The 20,179-nt window shown below is 39.9% G+C and overlaps 1 protein-coding gene across 1 annotated transcript in view; it reads left to right on the top strand.

Annotated features, from left to right (window-relative positions):
* The window catches only part of LOC145717084 (glutamate receptor ionotropic, NMDA 3A), a 61,675-nt gene extending 43,915 nt beyond the window's left edge, over positions 1 to 17,760 (top strand). Inside the window, exons 2-3 of the mRNA XM_081803294.1 lie at positions 757 to 1,361; positions 16,274 to 17,760. Coding sequence (XP_081659420.1) covers positions 757 to 1,361; positions 16,274 to 17,429 — 1,761 coding nt within the window. The 3' untranslated portion in view covers positions 17,430 to 17,760. The remainder of the gene's footprint in view (positions 1 to 756; positions 1,362 to 16,273) is intronic.
* The last annotated feature ends 2,419 nt before the right edge of the window (positions 17,761 to 20,179 follow it).

Here is a 20,179-nt window from a genome sequence, read left to right on the forward strand (position 1 = left end):
GCCATTATATTAAAAATGCCTTCCTCAGAGGCTAAAAGTTTAGGAAACTGGTGTATCCATTTTCCACACCATCCTTATATAAGTGCCTGCACTGTTTTAGACTTCTCTGCTATTCGTTTTATTTTTTATTTATTTATTTATTTATTTTTAAAGATTTTATTTATTTATTTGACAGAGAGAGACACAGCGAGAGAGGGAACACAAGCAGGGGGAGTGGGAGAGGGAGAAGCAGGCTTCCCCGCAGAGCAGGGAGCCCGATGCGGGGCTCGATCCCAGGACCCTGGGATCACGACCTGAGCCTAAGGCAGACGCTTAACGACTGAGCCACCCAGGCGCCCTCTGCTATTCATTTTAAAGGAAAGCAAACATAATTTCTTTTAATTACTTCACCTGAGAGGAGAATTTAACAAGTGAGTTAATAAGAGCCATAGTTAGAAACGGAATACATGAAGGAGACAAGCTTTAAGGAAGTAGAAAAGCCTGATAAAAAGACCAGTTGTATCAGCCCTGACATTTACACCAAAAACCATTTGCCCTCTGGTACTCTTAGCAAGGAAAATCAGTTGTAAGGATTCAGTAATTCCATTAGATAGGAAACATAGTTTTTCAGATGATGGGAATTTTATCCCAGAGGCATTTGAATACCGCAGGGAAAAATAAAGGACTAAGTAAGCCTCATAAGAAAGCAAACATACCCTCTGTTGCCATCTTTGGCCAATGCTTTCTAATTCTTCTTTTTCGTATCTTTAAATACAGAATCCCCTTCACCTACAACTGAGTTTAGAAAATTCATTAAGTTCTGATGCTGATGTCACTGTCTCAATCCTGACCATGAACAACTGGTACAATTTTAGCTTGTTGCTGTGCCAAGAAGACTGGAACATCACCGACTTCCTCCTCCTTACCCAGAAAAATTCCAAGTTCCACCTTGGCTCTATCATCAACATCACCACCAACCTCTCCTCCACTGAGAACCTCTTGAGCTTCCTGCAGGTCCAGCTTGAGAGTATTAGGAACAGTACGCCCGCCATGGTGATGTTTGGCTGTGACATGGAAGGTATCCGGCAGATTTTTGAAATTACCACCCAGTTTGGAGTAACCCCCCCTGAGCTCCGTTGGGTGCTGGGGGATTCCCAGAACGTCGAGGAACTAAGGACAGAAGGTTTGCCCCTCGGGCTCATTGCTCATGGAAAAACAACGCAGTCCGTCTTTGAGTACTATGTACAAGATGCCATGGAACTGGTTGCAAGAGCTGTAGCCACGGCCACCATGATCCAGCCAGAACTCGCGCTTATCCCCAGCACGATGAACTGCATGGAAGCAGAAGCCGCAAATCTCACTTCAGGACAATATTTATCAAGGTAGGACACAAGGCCTGTCTTACATCCCCACTCCCAGGGTTTTGACAGGAAGCAGAATTTCCCTGTCTCTCTCCTCTTTGCAGAAATCTTGACTTTGAGTAACTTTCAACTCTAATAAGATTTCTGAGAGGCTTCTGGTTACACAGGTGAGTATTTCATGATCTGTCATCTGGAATTGGATCTACAGATTTGAAAGCGCATGGTGTATCGTAGGGAACACAGAGTCCTGCTTTTAAGCCCTGGCTTAGCCCCTTACTAGCTATTTGTTCTTGACAAATTGTTTAAAAACTCTGACCCTCAGTTCTAATTAATAAAGTAGGATTACATTGAATAGTTTGATAGATGATATTTAAGATACCATGAAATTATATATGAAAAGTACCTAACGCCGTGCTCAGCTCATAGTAGATACACAACAAATGTTTCTGTCCCTGCCCACTCTTATATCAACGGACTTAGACAAATCTCTTGAAATCTATACAGAGAAAAAAACAGTCGAGCAGGAAATGGATTTTTCTCTCTCCTCCCAGTCTGTGATGCTTAAAGCAGTGTAGAGTTATAGTTAAAGACGCAGACCCTGGAGCCAGACTCTCTGAGCTTGAATTTTAGCTCTGCCACTTACTGCTTGTGTGACTTGGTCAAGTTACTTAACTTCTCTGAGCCTTAGTTTCCTGTATCCTATATCCATTTTTGTAAAATCGACTTAACAATAGATCCTACTATCAATGGGGTCCTTGTAATAGATAGGTGATAGATAGCTGGTTAGCTAGCTAGCTAGCTGGCTAGATGATCGATAGGTAATAGATAGCTGGACAGAACTAAGAGTTCTACAAGAGTTTTATTGCCAAAACATGGAGTTATATGTGTGTGTATATATATACACGTAATTAGGTACCTCTAATTAGGTACCTTTTTATTTAGGTACCTTTCTTCTCCAGTTTCTCAGTCTGGTTCAGAAGCTAGAATGAAAAAGCCCATTTAATTTAAAGAATAACCCATAATATGGAAGTAGTTTTCATGATCCCTGGGAAAAGGAGACTATCCTTAAAAGATATTTTGTAGGGGCCTAGTTTTTTTCATGAAAAGGACTACCTGTGATCAGACCAAATCAGAGAAATTTTTGCTCTTTTAGAGGTGAAGGCTTAGCTCCAGACTGGTCCCATTTTTAAAGTTTATTTACTTATTTTTAGTAATCTCTAAACCCAACTGGGGCTCAAACTCACAACCCTGAGGTCAAGAGTCACATGCTCTTCTAACTGAGCAGGCAGCCCTCTTGAAGCAAGGACATCTTACTATACTGAGAAACAAAAGACAACCTCACAGTGTCTTGCCTTTTAGAAAGACATGACTATTTGATGAAATGTCAGGTGGTCATAAGCATTTTACATTTAATCTTACATATATGGGTTGAGCACCTACTATGTGGAAGGCGACATGCTAAATGCCCTATATTGGCAGTTTAATCACAGCCTATACAGTCCCTAAAGAGTGTTGTTAACACAATAAAATAATTCAAAATTCATTTATTAGGAAACTACTGATGATAAAATTAGGTATTCTGTCATCATCTGAACTTTCCGTTTTCCACATATGTATTTGAATTTCCACAAGATTAAAGTCTATGCACATTTTATTTTACAGTTGCTATCAAGATTTAATCTACTGTTTTTGAACTAGCACATAATTGAGGCTCAGGAATTTATCTGGGATAAGAAAATTCTTCATAACAAAAATATAAGCAAAACTTTGATGTGTAGTTTTGAATAGTCATTATTTTGGAAGGACAATCATAAACAGCAGACTGGAAAAACCCCTTATGAAAGCTACATTAAGTTATTTAGCATCTTTCTGCCTCATATAAAATGGAGGACACAAGAAAAATGATTCTGTTTGGATCCTAAAAATGTTTAGAAACTACAGGGAGAAATATTTGTGACTTGGGTTGTATATACCCTAGGGGTTCATTTTATCAAGATCAAACTGATCTTTCTGCTCCTCACGGTTTAATTGATATTAAAGTTATGTGCCTCCTCTCACAAGGTCCCATGGTACTTTGTACGTGAAATTATATGATGGTACTTAGCCCATTCCATCATCATTATTTGTCTATGTGAGCTAAAGTTTATAAATTTATACTCTGAGCTAAAGTATAAATTTTATTAAGTAGAGACACTATTATTCAGCCTAGTTTAATGCCTAGCACATAGCAGCCACTTAATAGACATTTATTGAAATAGAAGGAAGGAAAGGAAATTTTATATTATATTTACATCCTATATTATCTGTGGCTGTAGAAGAAAAATAGGTGGTTGGTAGATAAACACAATTTTGTCTAAATTAAAAACAGTCTTGGGCGCCTGGGTGGCTCAGTTGGTTAAGCGACTGCCTTCGGCTCAGGTCATGATCCTGGAGTCCCTGGATCGAGTCCCGCATCGGACTCCCTGCTCGGCAGGGAGCCTGCTTCTCCCTCTGACCCTCCCCCCTCTCATGTGCTCTCTCTCTCTCATTCTCTCTGTCTCAAATAAATAAATAAAATCTTTAAAAAAAATAAATAAAAATAAAAACAGTCTTTTTTTACTTAGGTACTTAGTGTCTTTCTTCTTTTCCTTTTTTTTTTTTTTATGGATTGTTAGGTCTGTGGATAACCTTTGCCCCTGTGGCTGTTTCCAAATGTTTATTTCACAAAGTTTGAAAGTTTAAAAGAAGAGTGTAAGGTTTGGAGCCCAGCAGCAATTCGCAATGTATAAGGGTCAGTGACAATGTTTTCATCGCTATAGATGTGTTTGAGAGTGAACTCTCAAGAACTTCAGGAAATATGCCTAGGACTTCTTAGGCTCCCTGAGGAATATGGTCAAAGAGAAAGTTTCAAAGTGTTCAGGAAAGGTTCAAGGGAAGTGGGCTAAACCCTGGAAGGAGTCTTTATAATGAATAACTGAAAAGCCTCCTTAAGCCATAAAACATCTGTGGAATTTCCATCAGTCTTATTTATTTTTGTTGAACACAGTCTTTTAGGAAGTTCGTTATTCTCAGTCCATAAGTCACATCTGCATACAGTACTTCTCTTAATTGTCCCTAAATTTTGTGAGGCTGACCCCACTCCTTCACTGTGTAATGAAAACCGTGAGGATAATGAGCCATGAATAGCCGGCGTCAGTTATGCAAGCTTTCATTTCTCACACAGTCATTTTCAGTTTGGCCTGACAGGATTGTTAACATTTTAAAATGTTAATGAAATCACCAAAAACATGGATTTTTCAGCATAGGCTTTAGACTGGAAAAATGATTTCTCATGACAGACTACATAGATGCAGTTATAGGTATAAGGGATTTTATTCTTCCAGGGTCCCCACTCGCCAGAGCTAATGTCCATCATAAGTACATGAAGACAAAACCACTTGGAGGCTAAGTTCATAGTGTGATCTTTAACAATTTATTTGCAAGTTGTTTTATTAAATGTTAATTATTTGAAGCGATGATGTCTGGTATGTTATTCAGTAACACGAGTGTTTTTGTGCAGCCGATGACTATTTGTTGAACTAGGGTGAGGTAGACAGAATGAAGACATGCATCCTGCCATTTTCAAGCTGACAGCCTAGTGCCTGAGGTTGAAAAATAAGGAAATGATAAAACAAAAAGACACGTGATTCTTAAAAATAGAGATATGTTCATATAGACAGAGGAGAAAATAATTAACTCTTCTCAGAGACTGAGGAAGAAAGACTGGAATTGAATCTTGCTAAATGAGTCATTTTCTGGTTTGGGGCAAATTCACAGTCATAGGAAATGGCAAGACCCTAAAGAGAAATTTGGTACAGTTGGAGCATACATTGCATATGAAGAGGATTTGACATGATTCTGGAAAAGTAGTTAATTTGATAGCATGCCACACAGGGTTTTTATGCCAAGCTAAGAAGTGTGCATTTTATATGCATACTGGATGTCACTTGAATGGCGGAACATTAGCCATGACATATTTATAAAGTTATAATCCTGTAACGAATTAACCAGATAAAGTAATGCAGCATAAAAACCTTGAAAGTAATTTTTTCAACCATTATGATAGAAAAATTGTTTTTACTTCTCAAAATTAGTTTTAGCCTACCTGCATTTTCTCCCTTATTGCATTATAAACGCCAGATTCTGGCGAAAGTAAGTAGGAGTTTGACCTACTGTTTCTAGGTTTAAGATTTGCCCATGCTTACTTTAGGCCCTGGATGCTGATGAATCTGTTGTTCCTAGAGAAAGAGCTCCCTAGGGTTAGTCATAGCATGGTTGAAGACTGTTATCCTTTCTTTAAGGATTCCAAGAGTCTAAACACAGACCCTCGTTCTCTTGGCCTAAGAAGTCCCTGACCCTTTAGCTTACTAATTATGGTCCTGATAGTTATTCTAGCTTCTCAACAGGCCATAGAATCTTGCCTTTATTCTTTGAACAGCTTCTGCAGGTGAGTTCTGTATCAAGTAGGCAGTGATTAGTTCATTTATTCATTCAAAACCATTTGTTAAAGCTTACTAATACTAGGTGAGGCCTTTGGCTAATGCTGGAGACACAAAGAGTAGAAAATAGGGGCCCTGCTCTCAGGAAGCTTACAATCCCCTTCTTCTGTTCTCTCACTAAGAGAAGATATGCTCCTCCAATTGTCGGCATCTTTTTATCCACTTTCTTTGGCCTAGCTATCTATCATTCTTCATTGGGACAGCACCCATTCTACCATTACTGTCTGGCATTAGCTGGCATTGTTAGGCTCCCTCCTCATTTGTCCTTGAAGAATGGTCCAGCATGCTAGAGACCCTTTCTCCCCCAAGCTCTGTTCATCTTCATGCTTGCATGGTCAAGCAATACCAAGATTCGCTGCCCTTTCATTCATAGTAAATGTTGCTTTATTTATTGATTCTGCACATATTGTTTACACCCTACTATGCACCAGGTATTGTGAGGCACTAGGAAACTTCAGAAAAGAAGACCAAAACAAATATCCATTCAAAAATCCCAAGATATAAATTGATGGGCCCCATTTTATTCCTGGACATTAAAAGAGTTCCAGAAGAACTTGAGGCTGCATGATATAATTCTAATTTTGGATGTTCTTGCCCACCTTTACAATAATTTGCTGGCACTGTGACCATAGCAAAGTTATTTAACCTTTGGAAACTTTAATTTCCTTAACTATAAGTAGTCCCACCTTGAAAACTCTAAGTGGTGTATGCCTAGGGTCATACAGCTAGTACTTTATAGGGGAAGATTTAAACCGGTTCATCTAAATCCAAATTCCCAATTCAGAATTAATATAAACCTTCCTTAATTGGGATCCCATTACTTTGCAATTCATATTCTTTCAGTCAAAACTATATAAAATCAGCAGGCATGATGACCCATGTATAAGCGTTCTTGTCCTGAGGACCCTACTGAGTCAAACTAGTTAGCCTATAGGTTTCATCAGGTACTTAGAAGAGATACAGTTGCATTGAACATGGGAGCCAGGGGGTGGAGGCTGGTAACACCGGTTCCTTGTATCCCCAAGGAGTACCATTGCTGTGAGGTAACCTGGTGTGTCCAGCTGTTACTCCTAAGTTAACACTCTCTGCTCTAGAAAGCACATGCCTTGGTGTCATGAATCTCAGGGACCAACACTTAAGGTCTGTTTCCAGATGTTTCCAGTAGGAACCCCTATCACTGGACTAACTTGACTGAAATCCTTTGAATTTGCCTCGCTCTCTCACTTAAGTCATGCCAAGAGCTGAGTCTGAAATTTTCACTAAGTCATGGAAGCCTCAAGTAAGGAACATTGGAAACTAGGTATTCCCTCAGGACTCTGTTTTGATGAAAACAGCTCAAATTTGCTTAGTCCAGCATCCAGCAGGTTTTAAACTGTGGAATTTTTCCAAATTAGGAGAGCTTCCAAGCTTTTATTTGCCAGAGAGGAAATTGTGCTCTTTGTTGACTTTTTTACTTTGTATGCATCTACTATAAAATTTGGAAATATGTCAGAAAGAGGTATGAAAGTACAGAGGGTAATACTGCAGCTCTACTCTGAATTCCAGATCTATCTCTCAGGCCACTTCCATCTCCAGACCCTATAACCCTTTAAATGGATGAGGGACTGGTAAATACTGCATGATGTGCCAGTGCCAGGGCTCTGCTGCTGGAGGGGATATGAGCACCTGGGTTAGTGCTGGAGCCAGATCCAGAGAGCAAGAATGAAGCAAGTTGGGGTATTCCACAAAGCAACCAGGAGTAGTCCGAGGCTTGGGCACAGACCACAGGTGTGGAGAAGAGTCAAGGTCCATACCAAAAAGCAAAGGGAAAGGAAAACAACTTAAGGTTATGGAACAGACCTAACCACGATGTGAGAGAAAAACACAGAAAGAAAAAAGTGCCAAATTGTCACTTGTGGCACACAAAAGCAGGAGGAGGAGTGTTCTATCCATGTGTCTGATTTTTTGATGTGTATGTATTCACACCAGAAGGTATATTAACACAATCGCATAGGCTACTATTTTTCTCCTCTTGGGGAAAAAACCAAGAAGGACAGGAGCTGTCCTTCTGCTGTACAGTTCACTTGTAAGTAACTGAGTTTTGCTGATGTTGGCAAAGCATAGACTCAAAGGATTCATATGTTTGTACATATGTATATTTAACATGTTACTAAATTGCTCTTATCCCTTAACTGATAGAAATTTATTTTAAAAGATGAGCTTTGTAAGTTGATGTGATCAGTGATTAAAATATGTGGGGGGGGGGCCCTCTGCTCTAAGGGTTGAAATTTAGCAATTTCTAATTCCTATTAAGTTCCTTATCATCGGAGAGGTTTCCCATTGAACTAATTTCTATTTTTGATACTGTGCATTATTCAGGGTGAACAATTTGTAAATTGCAGATGCAGATACTTCCTGGCTGGCTGTTTTAGCCCTATTCTTCTGGCAAAGTGATGTAGAGCTCTTTAAGAGATACATGTCTGATCTGAGCAAAAGACATGTGTTTAATTTCATTAATCCCACAGACATCACTGAGCAGTAACCCTGGCCAGGCACTGTGCTGTGCCTAAGATACAAAGATGGCTCGGTATTCTCGAGGTGCTTAGATGCACGCTGAAGTCTCTTTCAGCTTGACAGCCTGCAGTGTTACAGCAGAGCAGTGGAAAGGGAGGGTTTGTTTATTCCTACCAGCCACTCTGTGGAAGAGACTGCTCTCCGAATGTGGAGAATGTCAAAATCCACACCCTCACAGATTTATGGGCCACAGAGTCAAAGATGGAGGTGATCATCTGCCAAATGCTTGCACTTTAGGATCACTACGAAGGATTAGAGAGGACAGTGAAGGCATCATTTCACATGGAGCTCAAGAAATCATCTATGTTTAATATTTAATTTGGAGAGCTGTCCCAATCACAGAGAACAAAATGGAAGAAAGCAATGTCCTCCAGCAGAATTGGACCATGGGTAAGCTCTGTGGCTGAGGTGGCAAATTCATGTCAGGCAGGGGTCTGCTGCAATGAAAGAGGCTGCAAAGTCAAAGCTGAACTAGTAACAGCTGGCCATACAGATAGGCAAAGGGTCCCCGGGGCCATTTAAAAAAGAAAAGGGAGATGGTATAAAAGACGTGAAAAGAATAAAGGGAGGTAAATAGATGGATTTCAGAAAGAGTGGGAGAGGGCCTAGAGTGTGGCAACAACAACAACAAAAATCATAAAAATTAACTAGGGATGATCAAGAGCTGATTCAAGACAACACCTCCTTTTAACAGGACAGAGTATTGGTGATTCTGTTCTCCAAAGTCCACTGACAGGAAAAGAGGGAAAGAGAGGAAGAAGAGAAAATTCAAAAAAATAAAATAAGAGAAAGAGTGTAAAGAAATAATGAGATAACCATGGATTAACCCACATGTCAGAAACTGTGAGGAACCTGGAGGAAGGGGAAGTAATCTAGAGCCCTGGGAAAAGACACAAAATGAGGGTAATTTAGAGAACAAGGGGCACGAGGGAAAAGTCTTGGAGAATGAAGGAAAACCACACTCATGGATTAAAATGCAAACATAAAATATAAATAGCTAATAATTCAGACACCTGGATATCTATACTGATTGTAAGAGATCAGAACTGCGTGTGAGTTCTCTAAAAGACGTTAAGACTATCCAAAGACAGAATAGTTTGGGGCTCTCCAATGAAAAAGAGCAGGAAAAAAACTGCGTGAGTATGAGCTTGTCACAAATGTAAAAGTGTAGAACTTTGGAGGATGTGACTTTTGACTGGCAGATTCGTTACATGATTGTAGATAATGAATCATGTGAAGAGAAGATGGGATTTCTGAACATTAGTAGATCTCTTCCCAACTTTCCTCCCCTCTCCCTTACCCCCTGCCCCAGGGAAAGGAGAATGGGAAACTTTAAGGATTCCTTTGTCTCATACTAAAAGGGCTTCATTGAGCTTCTGCTATAGTCAGTAGCTCTAGAGCTAAATTAAAAGGGACCAAGAAATAAATACTTAGATTCACTGTATAGGAACAAGTCAACCTGACAGAATTAGGTGGTGCTGCTGCTGGGAGGGAAGTTGAAGAGAATGTCACTAACAATAATAGAAGCAAAGGCAAAAATTCAAAATTAAGTTCTCACAGTCTAAAAAATTTTATAGAGCTTTATGGAGGATGAAAAAACTCTCATTCCTCGGGGGGGTGGGGGAACATTAAATACGATGAGATGATCATGGGAAAAGAAATTCAGCTCATTTTTCAAGATATAAGAGAATGAGGATACGGATTCTTTTAATGATACAAAAGAAAGTTCCCAAAGGGGAGAATACATTTTATGGCTTTACAGAGTAAAATAGATATGCCCGTATACAAATAAGATTAATGGAAGGCAACGGTAGGGGAAAAGCAAAACAAAACAAAACAAAGATAAGAGGGCAATTTAAAAAGAAATAAAAAACAAATGAGAGAAATAGATATACAAAGGTAAGTTGAGTGAAAAAAGATCAAAGTAGAAATAAATATCTGACCTATAAACACCTGGGCACCGAAGAAGACACGGGAGGTTGATGATGTATTTAAGGAATGATTTGGTTTCTACCAAAACCAAAAACTTGGAAACAATGGGATTATTACAGAATTAGTTCATAAGCAAGAAAAGGTACAGATTTATAAAAAATATAAAAAACATAATACTAGCAAAACTATACGCTGAATAAGAAGAAAAATCAGGGGGCAACAGATCTTAAAATCTGTTAAGAGCATGGCAACATTATTTGTAGTGGGAGATTTTTATTTAACTTTAGTAAATTTTAGACCAAGTTTTTACAAAGTAAAAATAGTACATGAATAATGTAATTAGGTAAATTAAGATAAACACTGCAGTTAACATTCTCTTATTAAGGAATATAGAAATATTTGACACAGTTGATCACTGCCCCTCCTTGAAACATCTCTTTTACTTGGCTTCTAGAACCCAACGCAGTCTGCTCTTCTCTTAGCTTCTGGTTAACTTCTCAGGTCCCTTTGCTAGTTCTTCCTCAGCGGCACCACCTTCGAGTGTTCGAGTGCCCCAGATTTACTCCTGGGTTTTCTCATCTACAGTTAACTCATCTTGTGATCTCATTTGGTCTCCTTAAATACTGTGTCTAGAGGGATGGCTTCCAGTTTCGTAGCTCCTGTTCGCACCTCATTCCTGAGCTCCACGTGATCTCCAACTACCTACTTGACATCTGCCGTTGGATTTCTAGAAGTTACCTCCAACTTAAGCTGAGCAAACTGAACTGGTAGTTCTCACCCACATCAAATCTGATTCTCCTACAGTTTTCTTTACCTCGGTGGCAATTCCATGCCTCCGCTTGCTCGGGGCAAAAACTTTGGTGTCATCCTTGTGTCTCCTTTTCCTAGCAACCATATCTGAGCCATCATCAAATCCTATTATTCCCAGCTCCAAAGTATATCAAGATCTGACCTTCACGCTACCATCTCAGGCTAAACCATCATCACCTTTTGTCTGGGTGTTGGAAACAGTCCCCTAACTGGTCTTTCTGCTGCTGCTCTTTTCTTCAGTTCATTCTCAACACAGCACTGTGGTGATCCTGTTAAAATGTAAGTCATGTCATATTGCTTCTCCTCTCAAAATCCACCGATGGCTTTCCACCTCATGCAGAGAAGAAACAAAGTCCTTACAATGACCCACAACATGATATTTCCCCAACTCCCACTACCTATACATTTTCTCTGACTTTGTCTTAAACTCTTATGCCCCTCACTCCTATAGGTGTTCCTCAAGCAATAGACACGACCCCACTTTAAGAAAGCCGGACTCGGTGCTCCCTCTATAGGGAATGTTCTATCTAGATCTCCTCCTTCTGGTTAGCTCCTTCCCTTTCTTCTGCTCTTTACGAAAATACCTCCTTCTTTGCTGGCCTCTCTAGTTTAAAATTTCACCTCACTGTTGCCAACCCAGACACATCTTATCTCCTTACTCTGCTTTATTTTTCCTCCTTTGCACTTAGCAGCTCTAATATCCCATACATAGTACCTATTTATCACATTTATTGTGTCTCCTTCAGTTGAATATAAGCTGCATAGATTTGTGTCTGTTTTGTTCATTACTATAGCCCCTAGCCCCTAGCACAGTGCCTGGCACACAGTACTATTGAATGAATCAATGATTGAATGGATGACGTGTTGTTTTTTTAACATCTTTGTTCATTTGTTTTAATGAATAAGAAAATCCTTTAATTAGCATGTCAAGTTTTGTGTGCAAATGTGGCTTCTAAAATATATCTTAAATGTATTAAACACTGATCTTGCTTATACTGTGAACTGTCTCAAAAAGAGTTTTTATATAATTTGCAAAGTACACGTTTTATCTTGGCTCCTATACAAATCGACACATATTCTTAATTAGTGAGATAATTGGGAGCTTTTACTAAAGTGATAAGTTACCTCAATGCAAATTCACTAATGAGCTTCATTCTTTTGAGCAGAGTGGTATCTTGGGACGTATGCTGATAAAAAACATAGATACCTGACTGCTTTGTTAAACACTAGACAGGAAAGGCGCGGTGCTAAACTAGGCTCTTACTCAGAGAGACATCCAAGCCCTTATCACACATGACAAAGCCACCGTAATATTCTTCTAAGTGGTCTCCTGGTCATCATCTCTTCCTTCCTATGTACACAGAGTACCTGTTTCCAGATCAATATTACTAATGCAGACCTCTGCCTATATCATTACTCTGCTCAGAAATCTTCATGGCTCCCCTTTTCCCATTAAATAAAATCCAATCTCATAAAATGGACATGCAAAGCCTCTACAGTCTCGTTGCGATCTGCTTTTCCTATATTATTTTCTCCTGTTTTTCTACCCTGCTCTGCAATCGGATTTTTGTGCTTCCTACCCCTTGTTATATTTTCCACTTCCTTACCTTCCCTCATAACATTCTTGAAGCTGGAAAGTTTATTTAGAATTCATTTCTAGGCTAGAGCAGTAGTGCGATCAACACAGAGTGGGGTAATATTATTGGTCCCTGTGACCCAGGCTCTAAATTTCTATTAAAAGAATTTAAGATCGCTTTTCTCCTTTTTTATACCCACATTGCTCTATGGGCTTACACTGAGCTGATATTCAGCTAAATACTCCAGGACTTATTTATGTGACCTTCCATCAAGCTGAGTTTCACACATCCTTAGTGTGGTTTGTGGACGAAATGCAGCGCTCTGCATTTGGTGCCTTAAAATGACTACTTTTCTTTTTGAAGACTATCTCTCCTGATGACGCCATCATTTCTCCGCTTACACAGCTATTACCTTAGCTCTTGCCACCTTAAGCCCCTTATGAAACAAGCAGAGAGAGAAGGAGGGAAGGAGTATTATTCTTCACATATGAAAGTGTGCTCAGCCCCCTCCTCCCTCCAAACCATTTTCTATATAGCTAACAGGGGAAAAACCTTTTTAAAATCAAATCTGATGGTCATGTCCTTCCCCAGATAAAATCCCCTCAGTGGCTCCCCATTACCTTCATCATAAACTCAGACCTTTTGAAATTCATTTCCCATCTTTATCTCCCATCTTATTTCTCACCGCATATGACCCTGCGCTCCATCTCTGGCTTTGGCACACACAGCTCCCTGGCATGATAATATCAGTCCCCAGCTTCTCTTCCCGGCTATTTTTTCGTACACACTCAACTCTGGCACCTTCTCTAAGCAGCTTCCCTGTCATGTCTGCAGTAGAATGTGCAGGAGCCCTTGGTCTCTGTCCCAGTGGCACCCAGATTTACCTCTATCATGACCCTCGAATTGCCTCTTTACTTTTCTTTCTCCGCATCGGAAGACTTTCACGTCCTTGAGAACAATGAGTGTGTCTTTCATCTCTGTAACTCTAAGGTTAAGAACGGTATTTGCATCAGTTTCTCCTGTCAATAAATTTATTCCTGATTTTTCGTTTTCTTGTTCATCCAAGAAGAATCCAGGCAGAATAAAAAGGACCATGGTAGAAACTGATTAGAGCAAAAGTGACATTTCAACCATTTAATCAGTGGGCATTTCAACTTTGCTTTTGCATTGTCATCACGTTACAAAGAATATATAGTGAAGGGGACTATAACTAAAAGCTATCAATGAGATTATTTTACTTTACCCTCTCTGTAAAACTGAAAATAAAATAGACCGAAATCATCTGTCATAAATGGGGATTCTCTGAGACCCAATTTCTTGGTGCCAGTTGCATAGTGAAACAGGCACTGGGTTTTCTGGTGTGGGAACACTGAAGACATTTAGATCCTGGTAGATTTGCGTTTCTGTGACAAATGGATGCCTCAGAGACAACTGAGCATTGTCCTTCAGTCACCACCATCTTGGATGTTATTGAACATCAATAATGAATAAGTTTTACTGGAATGAAGGAGTTACGTAATCTCTGAAAGATTTCTGAGATGAGTATATATTTTTTCAGTGGTAGTCCTTCAAGGGTCTATCCAGCTAGAAATCTATAACAAGTAAGTCCCAAATATTCTTAAAATAGTGAAGGGATTCTCTTTCTACAACTCCAACTTTACTGATCATCAAATTGACCAAATGAAATGTTTACTACAAACCATTTTGTTCCCTAGACTATGTCAGTGTGTGTGTGTGTGTGTGTCTGTGAGAGAGAGAGAAAGAACACATCTAATTGTAGATTGCTCATTAGAAACACAGTTGTAGTCAATCTTCCTTTATAGTACCTAGGTAATTTATCAATTGGTTAATCTGTATATTTTAATGATTTGGTTCCCTACTTCTCTAAAGAAGCATAAAACTATTTTAAAATCTAAGAACTGAGACTTCGTTACTTGTTGCAAAATAAAATTCATTTTAAGTGGTAGAGAGTCCCACTGGGGAATGCTAACATGAATAATTACCATTATATGCAATCTACCAAAATGAGCAGTTTCATTACATTTAGTGATAGGAGCATCTTCAAATGTGATTTACATTTATATCTCTAATGAAAATTAGTACATTCTTCACACAATTTGATTTTTCTAGGTCCTTTCTGTGGCAGCATAACTTCTTACTACTTGTTTTTGCATTTGTAAATTACTGAGTAATGTTGGTGGCAGGCAATGGATGAATGTGTTTTGCTGAGAGTCTAGACTTGTATCACCTGATTCCTCAAAAAAACTTCTATGTTACGTTCCACATTTCATTATAATTCCTTTTAATTTAAAATGTGTCTTGAGTACCCTCTATGAGTTTCTCGTAATGCAATACTTGGTGTCTCCAACTAGAGAAGTTCTGTTAGAGATTAGGGAAAAGTGACCTGGGGACAGCCTTGATTGAAAAAACTTGAATGACATTGAATAATAGGTACCATATGTGAAACATCTGTTCTAGGTCAAAAGGTAGGGTATATACTTTCCATGTATTATTTCCAGCCATTGTAACGGAGGCAGTATCATTTTCCCCCATTTTGCTGAAGACAAAACCAAGGACAATGCTAGAAGGTGGCTGGACCAAAATCCAAACAGAGGTGTGTCTGATGTCAAAGTCTAGGCTTTTCTTTGGGCACAGGCCATAATTAAGAGTAAGAAAGTACCACAAGTTTATATATTACTTCGTATTGCCTTATCTTCCCAGACACTGACTAAGCATTTTCCTGCCTTGCCCATATCAGAACATATATTTGAGAGTGCCAGGTTCCCTAGGTTAGGAATCAGTATATCATTCAGTTGGTAATTTTCCTTTCTTTGACTTGGGCAGAGAAACTCTCTCCAGAGCCAGAGCCAATTGTTTTTCTCTAATGACTTAGAGGGAGGGTAGCCTGAGGTTATCCTGAGATCTGCAAGTCTATTTCTCATCTTTTTCTTTGTTCCGTGGATGATATCCAGGAGGCCACTTTGACTGGCCTTATGGGGACAGATGTGTTGATTGTTTCCACTGTGAAAAGAGAAACATTGAAAGTAAGATTAGGCTATTTTCTGGAATTATGAATGCAGTTTTAAAGCAATTATAAAAGGATAGGCATACTTACTAAAGCTTGCACCAAAAACGGTATTTATTGAGCTGATGTCTTTGCAATTGAATAGAGTGAACAGTAGAAATGAAACATGTTAAAGATGCTGAGAACCTCCATAGCTTGGAAAGTTGTGAGGATATATAATTAACAGTTTACAACAGGAAACAATTAACACATCCCTTAACTAGGAATAAAGAGATTTGGAGTAAGACCAAGAGTCACGCACCTAGCCCAGATGTTAGACCTAAGGGTAAGATCTCATTTGCTCAATGAAATAAGACTCTTCTCTTAGGAAGAGTCTGGCTTATTAATTCCTGAGGAAATTATAGGCAGTGCCTTTAAAAAAAATTAGAGTTTCTTTTTATTAAGGCAGAGATGAGCACTCCTTCCTGTCTTTGGCCTCACCTCTTTTCCTTACTTTTTGCCTTTGCTCCTCTTTGCCAGGTTTCTAGCGAACACCACTTTCAGAGGCCTCAGTGGTTCCATCAAAGTAAAAGGTTCCACTATCATCAGCTCAGAGAACAACTTTTTCATCTGGAATCTGCAACATGACCCCATGGGAAAGCCAATGTGGACCCGTTTGGGCAGATGGCAAGGCGGCAAGATTGTCATGGACTATGGAATATGGCCAGAGCAGACCCAGAGGCACAAAACCCACTTCCAATACCCGAGTAAGCTACACTTGAGAGTGGTTACCCTGATTGAGCATCCATTTGTCTTCACACGGGAGGTAGATGATGAAGGCTTTTGCCCTGCTGGCCAACTCTGTCTAAACCCCATGACTAATGACTCCTCCATGTTGGACAGCCTTTTTAACAGCCTTCATAGCAGTAATGATACAGTGCCCATCAAATTCAAGAAGTGCTGCTATGGATATTGCATTGATCTGCTGGAAAAGCTAGCAGAAGACATGAACTTTGACTTTGACCTCTATATTGTTGGGGATGGCAAGTATGGAGCCTGGAAAAATGGGCACTGGACTGGGCTGGTGGGTGATCTCCTGAGTGGGTCAGCCCACCTGGCAGTCACTTCCTTCAGCATCAATACTGCACGAAGCCAGGTGATAGATTTCACCAGTCCTTTCTTTTCCACCAGCTTGGGCATCTTAGTGAGGACCCGAGACACAGCAGCTCCCATTGGAGCCTTCATGTGGCCACTCCATTGGACAATGTGGCTGGGGATTTTTGTGGCTCTGCACATCACTGCCATCTTCCTCACTCTGTATGAATGGAAGAGCCCCTTTGGTATGACTCCCAAGGGACGGAATAGAAGTAAAGTCTTCTCCTTTTCTTCAGCCTTGAATGTATGTTATGCCCTCTTGTTTGGTAGAACAGCAGCCATCAAACCCCCAAAATGCTGGACTGGCAGGTTTCTAATGAACCTTTGGGCCATTTTCTGTATGTTTTGCCTTTCTACATACACGGCAAACTTGGCTGCTGTCATGGTAGGTGAGAAGATCTATGAAGAGCTTTCTGGAATACATGATCCTAAGGTAATGCTTCTTTTTACTCTTGTCCGTTTTAACTCCATATATTATGTCTTATGCTGTAGTATGTTGATGTTCTTTCATCTAACAGAATATTCTCTCAGCCATCTCTAGAGCCCAAGAGCTAAATTAAATATTTTGTTGTTTTATTGAATGAAACAAAAAGAGTGAGGGGTTTTAAGGGGGTGTTTGTTCTAGAGAAAGTCTTTCTGCTGGGAATATCTATTAGTAAGTTTTTTTTGTGTTATTTATGCATCTGACAGAATGGCCATCAAGGAATAGACTCACAAAGTATTTTCACCCAAAGCAGACTTCAAAAACTGATTAATTACTTCTCTTGGGAATTAATGGAAATAAATAGTAGGATCCACATTTAAATTGCAAGGAATCTTTTTTTTCTTTTTCTTTTTTTGCCATTAAAAAATAGTAAAATGGATGCCTGGGTGGCTCAGTCAGTTAAGCGACTACCTTTGGCTCAGGTCATGATCTCAGGGTCCTGGGATCGAGCCCCATGTTGGGCTCCCTGCTCAGCGGGGGGCCTTCTTCTCCCTCTCCCACTCCCCCTGCTTGTGTTCCCTCTCTTGCCATGTTTTTCTGTCAAAAAGATAAATAAAATCTTCAAAAAAAAATAGTAAAATGGAAAAAACTAACATTTTATCATAAACACCCGAAGTCAGATGCTAGAGAACTCAATGGGTATAGAACAAGGAGTACTGAACAAACTAAGATGGCAAGATTAGCTAAAAACTGGGTGTCTTTATACAGTAAGGAAAGCCATACAGCTGGCCACCTTGGCTGGATGGTATGGCGCCAGCAGTCACATTATAATGTCCAAGGTCATTCAAAGAAAGGATATCTATTCTAGTCTGCCTTTGATATCCTGGGCATCTGACCCTAAGGGGAGAAGGGAGGAGTTGGATGGAGTTCAGGTATACAGGTAAAGCGGTGGTGACACTCAAGTAAGGAGAGCCATACCTGTGTTCTGTCTGGATTAAAACAGGACCCCTTTCAGTGACTAGTCCAACCTGGGGGAGTAGTAAGGAGGTGGTGGTTGAAGCTCAAGGAAATTGGAAGAAGGCCCAAGGGCATACTACAGTCCTGACGGGAAACAGAATTCAGATCCAGAGCAGAAGCATGTCCCAATGCATACGACCCATCTAGGAGAGATTAGAGTAAGTTGCAATTCACTGGGCATGCCCGGGACACGCTGTGTTTAAAGCAACTTGAGCTCAGCTGAGCATTTCAAATTGGGAAACACTTATCATGTCTTTTCAAATACCCCTTTTCTCACCAAGTCTCAAGGTATTAAAACTTTACTATAAATTTCTATTGAACATTTAAAATTAATTTCATAGAGCATCAACATATAGGACATTTGCAACTATCTTTATCAAACGATGAAGTGGCCCAGAGGACTGCCTGCAGCTTTAGAGACTTCTTGTAAATGGTTTGGATTAAGATATAAGGTCTGTTCTGCAAACAAATGAACATGAGAAACTTGGCCCATAACTGCAAACCTCCTGGTAAGTGACATGAACCTCATGAAAAGGTTCAACAAACAGTGGCTTACTGATTAGGCAAGGATTGCATTGTCTTCTAATGAACACTCAGGGCTTCAGGTTATGAGCTGGAATCCAGTGAACACCAATAAGTCTGTAGCATAAATAGATGTCACCCTAAGGAGAGATTTTTGTGATGCTTCTGCAGTGGTATTAGCAGCTGCTGTTTATTCTTTGTCCGAGTTGGCCTGTAGATCTCCCAAAGTTTCACTGTCTTGTTAGAGGCTTACCCAGATTTTTACATGAATCTTGCTAATGTAATGCTTAAATTAGAAACTTGAGGTGGGGGGCACCTGGGTGGCTCAGTCAGTTAAGAGTCTGCCTTCAGCTCAGGTCATGATCTCAGGGTCCTGGGATTGAGCCCTGCATCGGGCTCCCTGCTCAGCTGGGAGCTTGCTTCTCCCTCTCCCTCTGCCTGCCTCTTTTCCTACTTGTGCTCTCTCTCTCTCTCTCTCTCTCTGCTGGGAGCTTGCTTCTCCCTCTCCCTCTGCCTGCCTCTTTTCCTACTTGTGCTCTCTCTCTCTCTCTCTGTCAAATAAATAAGTAAAATCTTTAAAAAATAAAGACTAACTCACAAACTGGAGCTCAAAAAATGTTTGCCTAAGGAGTTGGAGCAGAAGGCTGACTGGGAAGAGGAGTTAAGTTGTAGCATTAGTTCAGTTCTGGTCAAAATCTGAAAAGAATTTTTTTTGACAGAAGTTATTCCAAAATTCATTTGTAGGGGTGCCTGGATGGCCCAGTCGGTTAAGCGTCTGCCTTCAGCTCAGGTCATGATCCCAGGGTCCTGGGATCGAGCCCCACGTTGGGCTCCCAGCTCAGCAGGGGAGGAGAAGCCTGCTTCTCCCTCTCCCTCTGCCACTACCCCCCTGCTTGTGCTCACTTGCTGTCTCTCTCTCAAATAAATAAATAAATAAAATCTTTTTAAAATTTTAAAAAATAAAGTACTTTCAATTTGAGATAATAAACTAATTTCCACTAAGGTTCCCCCTCAAAATGTATATTTCTCCTCCTGTGTTGTTTCTATGGTAAAGTCTCTCACTTACGGGTTTTTATCATATAAAGATACCCAGATCATTTGACGAAGCAATACTTGACATCTGGACTTCGGACGAATACTGTTGGTGACAGAAGTGTTCCATTTTCTTCCAGATATGTGGTATTATGCAAATGACAGTGTCTTCACCCTCCCACAGAGAGATATGATTAAAATAATTTTCCTACCCTTTCAGTCACTCAGCATTCATCCTTAAGTGTATTGCAGTTACTTACAGGAGTGCTTTTCGGTCCTACCAATGCTAAACTCTT

The sequence above is a fragment of the Leptonychotes weddellii genome, chromosome 14 (assembly GCF_054177405.1).
Source record: "Leptonychotes weddellii isolate Sample4059 chromosome 14, ASM5417740v2, whole genome shotgun sequence".
NCBI classification, from domain to species: domain Eukaryota; kingdom Metazoa; phylum Chordata; class Mammalia; order Carnivora; family Phocidae; genus Leptonychotes; species Leptonychotes weddellii.